Genomic DNA, 5000 nt, shown 5'->3' with positions numbered 1-5000 from the left:
ACAAATATATATAAATAAATATAATATTGTTTTGAAATGTTTTCGATTTTAAATTGTCATTAAAAACCTGATACAAAGAAGAATTTTTTTCTTTTTCTTTTTTTTTTTTTGTGGAACATTGTAAATTGTACAAGGCCAACTTCCTGAGAATCTACTTTTAGAAAAATAATAAATTTTTTTGACTTTCGTGGAGACTGAAAGTCAAATGTCACCAACTTCATACGCTTCCGATAATTTAAGTGAAATGTAACATTTTGAAAATCGTAGTACTTGAAATCAAATTTCTTAATTACCGATGTTGACATGTCTAGCACGTATCGAATATTTATTTACAATTTTTGGTATTTTTTTCATATGTTTTTTTGTCATATTGACCTTAAGGTATAAAACACACACACTCACAAACACACACATTCACACACTCACAAACACACACACACATACACACAGAGCTGATCTTTACGTGTATTTCAAATGAAAAAATATTTTAATATAAATGTAAGGAATTGATTATTCAAGTTTTTCTAACTCTAGAATCGTTCTGAGGAATATGGCAAAATATCTATATTTTCATTATTAAAATTGTACATATATATATATATATATATATATATATTGACATAGCAGATTGACTTCCTACAGCACGGACAAATCTTGAAGGAGCAGTATATATATATATATATGTATGTATGTATCTCTCTCTCCTACTCTCCCTCTCTCTGTGATCTCTCTGTCTCTCTATCTCTCTCTCTCTGTATATATATATATATATATATATATATATATATATACATATATATATATATATATATATATATATATATATATATATATATATATATATATATATATATATATATATATGTATGTATGTATGTATGTATATATATATATTTATACATACATACGTGTATATGTATATGTGAGGGAAGGGCTATTCAAGTACCTCGACTCCAATACCTGACTGCTCCTTTTCTGTGTATTTTATGGAACCTGAAGTAACGAAAGGCAATGTTGATTTCGGCAGCATTTGAACTCAGTGCATAAAGAGTCAGAAGGAACATCATTAAACATTTTGTAGGAGGCACTCGCAACCTCAAATGCTCAAGCGATTAGAATCACTCAAGATTTGTATGTCTCTCGCAGTCTAAACAAAATCATGAATACACAGAAACATCATTGTATAAAAGGAAGTATACCCTCGTGTCTCTTCGTATTTTATTTTGCTTTGTGCTTGAAAGGAATCTAACAATGATATTTGTGTGTTTTGATTTAGCGACTACTTGATGGCACCAATGTTTAGCTTTAGCCTGGAGATCTGATGTGATAAATAAATTCTCTAATAAAGATATTTATATATCCTCACAACATACTACATTCATTAACATAAGGGAAGTTTGGGACAAGCAACGTTTCGACATTGGTCTCTTTTCAACCTAAGCTATCCTAGACTAATAATGTACCTATCAGCAAATAATTCGGGTAGTTTTGTTTTTGTTTTGGTTTTTCTTTTTCATTATAACATAGAGCCACAATCTCTTGTTAAATCCATTAGTCCTAATTTTTGCTGGTTTCCTTACACATACATAGTGTTTTAATATTTATACATTGCTACATCAACAAAAGTGTTTCCTTTTTGCCGACTTTTTAACCGATCATATCTAGTTGAATGCTTGAAACAATAAACATTTTGTACATCAACCAACAATTGAATAACTAATCGCTCATATCTCTTACATATGAACTTGTACTCTGTAACAAACGTATTAACTTTCGTCATTTCATATTTTTACAAGCTTTACTGTTCAGTCTTCTTCATTATCACGTTGATATTTCAGGTTATAGACGGTTATGCCACAGCTTACTGATAATGCAGATTTTCTACCGAAATAATATATTTCTAATTTATCTCTTTGTTGTCTTTTCATTTTTACTCTTTACAAGATCCAAAGTATATCTCATGAAGAGAAATGTCTCCGCTGTATCAAATTGCGGTAGTGCTGCATATTAAAACTTAATCCATCGCATGATCCAAGAAAGAAAAGAAGAACCAAAGACATACAATGGGAGAAAGAGACAGACAAACACACATAAAGAGATTCTATTTACTCCTTCGATAAAAAAAAAAAGTTTTATCAATAGGTTAAGGCTATGTCAAGATTAGCTACACACTTGACGTAATACTATATGGGAGTGGTGTTGTTTAGTAAACATAAAAAGATATGTGATCAATAATGACAGCCGAAAGGGAGACGGGAAGAAGTAAACAAATTAGTGTATTCAGATATCGATTTTTTGCTTTTCATCTACTTAAGGTTGATTATATAAATTAGCATCAGTTCAACCCTGATGGAACAGACTTGTGATCAAAGGAATTTCATTTGCAAAATCTTCAAACCGTTGATGTTGTTCGTGTATATTAAAATGGCGGCTCGATAAATAATCATTGATAAAATAGGTACCAAGATCAAAAATAATTCTTATTGGGTGAAAAACTTTGGAGGTTGTTCCCCGACATAACACAATCCAGTAACCAGGAAAAACACTAAATGAACATGTGTGCATGTGTGTGTATGTGTGTGTATGAGTGTATGTAGGTACGTGTATATAGATAGATACATACATATATACATAGCTACATCTACGTGTGAGTGTGTTTGTGTGTGTGTGGATGTGTATGTATATGTCGATAGATAGATAGATAGATAGATAGATAGATAGATAGATAGATAGATAGATAGATAGATAGATAGATAGATAGAAGAATGCCAAACAATTTATCTGCTAATGTAGCAAGAATTTTGACATGACTCCATCCGTAGTTACTCACTGACACTCGCATACTCTTTAAATATGGATTTATACTTAGTTACACATACATGCATGCAAATATGTGTCTGTGTCTGTGTTTGTGCGTGTGTGTCTATGTGTCTGTGTGTATGTGTGTGTGTATACACATGCAAACATTACTATACTTATAGGGAAGCTGCAAGCATTTTTCCGTTATGTAATGAAAAAAATATTTTTAGATGAGACTGCATTAATACACTTCACAAACACTTCAAATCAACTCAAAGAGAGGATTAATTAATTAATTAATTAAAGAGAGGATTAATTATGTCACTGCGATAACTAAAGATAAAGTGACATCAAACACTTTGCTACATCTTCAAATTCTTTATGTCACCTTCCATCTTCAAATTCAAATCTCCCAATTTTCTCCCACTCTTTCACTTGTTTATTGTAACTTACTCTCCTCCTCCTCCTCCTCCTCTTCCATCTTAGAATACCTGGTCATACTTTCTGTCTCTTTTTCTTTATCTAACGTGTTTATTTAATGTGTTTCCACTATTTCCAAATCACACTTTGTCTCTGCTCACATCCCAATCTCCTCTCTATCTATCTATCTATCTATCTATCAATCTATCTATCTATTCATCTATCTCTTTATTTCTCTCTCTCTCTCTCACACATACACACACACGGTATCTTCTATCGGTGTTATCAACACCAACATCACCATTACGGCCTATGGCAACACCATGTACATAACTTCCAACTGTTTCTTAAATTTATTTCATTTTCAAAAGCTAATAGAATCTACAAACAGAATTTTAATCATTTTATGAACATCTGCTTTCAAACTGACGACTGTTCTGATCTAGACATTTACTGATAACGCGAAACAGTGGGATGGAAAACTTGAAGAACCATTCCTTTTGCTCTTCATGCGATTCCTCGTTCAATCACCATCTTCAGTTCATCTACTGTTACTGGTTTTGTAAGTGGAAGCAGTCTACTGTAATCAATGTATAGATAATCACTTTTCAATACTGTCAACTCATTTAAAAATTTCCAGAAATTCTTGTGGAAAAATAGTGTAAATATTTATGTTTTCATTACATTTTATCATGTCGTAAAGATACTGTAAAGTACATTATATAATATACATTACAATATTTTTTTAATTTGATGTACACTATCATAGAGTTGTACAGTTTTCATGAAGCATTGTCTGATGTATTTAAATGTTTTTAACTATATTATTTTACCTGGTATTTCAATATTTCATAGTCAAGACCCCTTCTCTAGTAATTTCCTGAGGAGGGGTCTTAAACCTAAAATATTGAAATACCGCATAATAGTACTCATCAACGATCTATATTTTTAGGGTTTTTTCTTATAACTTGCGTTGTTTTGGGCTTTAAGAAAATTATTTATACCGTTTATAACCTGTAAAGTACTCTTATAATATCCTCCGTCTTATTTCGTCTGTCTTTACGTCCTGAGTTCAAATTCCGCCGAGGTCGACTTTGCTCTCATCCTTTCAGGATCGATAAATTAAGTTCCAGTTGCGTACTGGGGTCGATCTAATCGACTGGCTCCTTCCCCTAAAATTTCGGGCCTTGTGCCTAGAGTAGAAAAGAATATTCTCCATCCTAATTTATGCTCTAACCTGTATATACTTCTGTATCTCAGCTTGCGTCAATTGACTTCTGCTTTGATGATGTCCTTTGTTCATTTGTAAAAGAGACTATTGCTAATTAGTATCAAAAATTATTCAGTCTTTTAACTTTTCTTGTATTCTTTGCAGGGAATCGCCTTTTTCTCATTTACCTGGACAATGGGTTTCGTGCTGTGTAAAATGGTTCACTATGTACAAAATGTCTCCATGATTTGCTCTGTTATGACGCTTACAATGATGAGTGTAGAGAGGTAGGTATGCGATAGTTTCTTTGCTTTTGTTTAAGTTAGTCATTGATGAGAAGTCTCAAACTTAACTGTTTCTCTCCCACTTTAGCGCGATGAACGCAACCTATACCAATCGTAAATATCTGCATTTCAATGCCTGCAGGCAAACGAAAACAAAATGGGTGGAGTGGGAGCTGAGAAAATGTTCATTTTTCAAAAGCTCTCAACAATAGCCAAATGGCTAAATACCCTCAATGACCGATGGCCGGGTGTTAAACTTGGCGTTATGTTAGGTCTAGAGTATGGTA

At 32.3% G+C, this 5000-nt stretch overlaps 1 protein-coding gene across 1 annotated transcript in view; it reads left to right on the top strand.

Annotated features, from left to right (window-relative positions):
* Nucleotides 1-5000, top strand: part of LOC106867240 (galanin receptor type 1) — a 99119-nt gene that overhangs the window by 79338 nt on the left and 14781 nt on the right. Inside the window, exon 3 of the mRNA XM_089366567.1 lies at nucleotides 4595-4716. Coding sequence (XP_089222693.1) covers nucleotides 4595-4716 — 122 coding nt within the window. The remainder of the gene's footprint in view (nucleotides 1-4594; nucleotides 4717-5000) is intronic.

The sequence above is a fragment of the Octopus bimaculoides genome, chromosome 19, assembly GCF_046866305.1.
Source record: "Octopus bimaculoides isolate indiv1 chromosome 19, ASM4686630v1, whole genome shotgun sequence".
NCBI classification, from domain to species: Eukaryota; Metazoa; Mollusca; class Cephalopoda; order Octopoda; family Octopodidae; genus Octopus; species Octopus bimaculoides.
The sequence above is the reverse complement of the archived record's forward strand: the minus strand, read 5'-3'. Positions and strand labels throughout refer to the sequence as shown.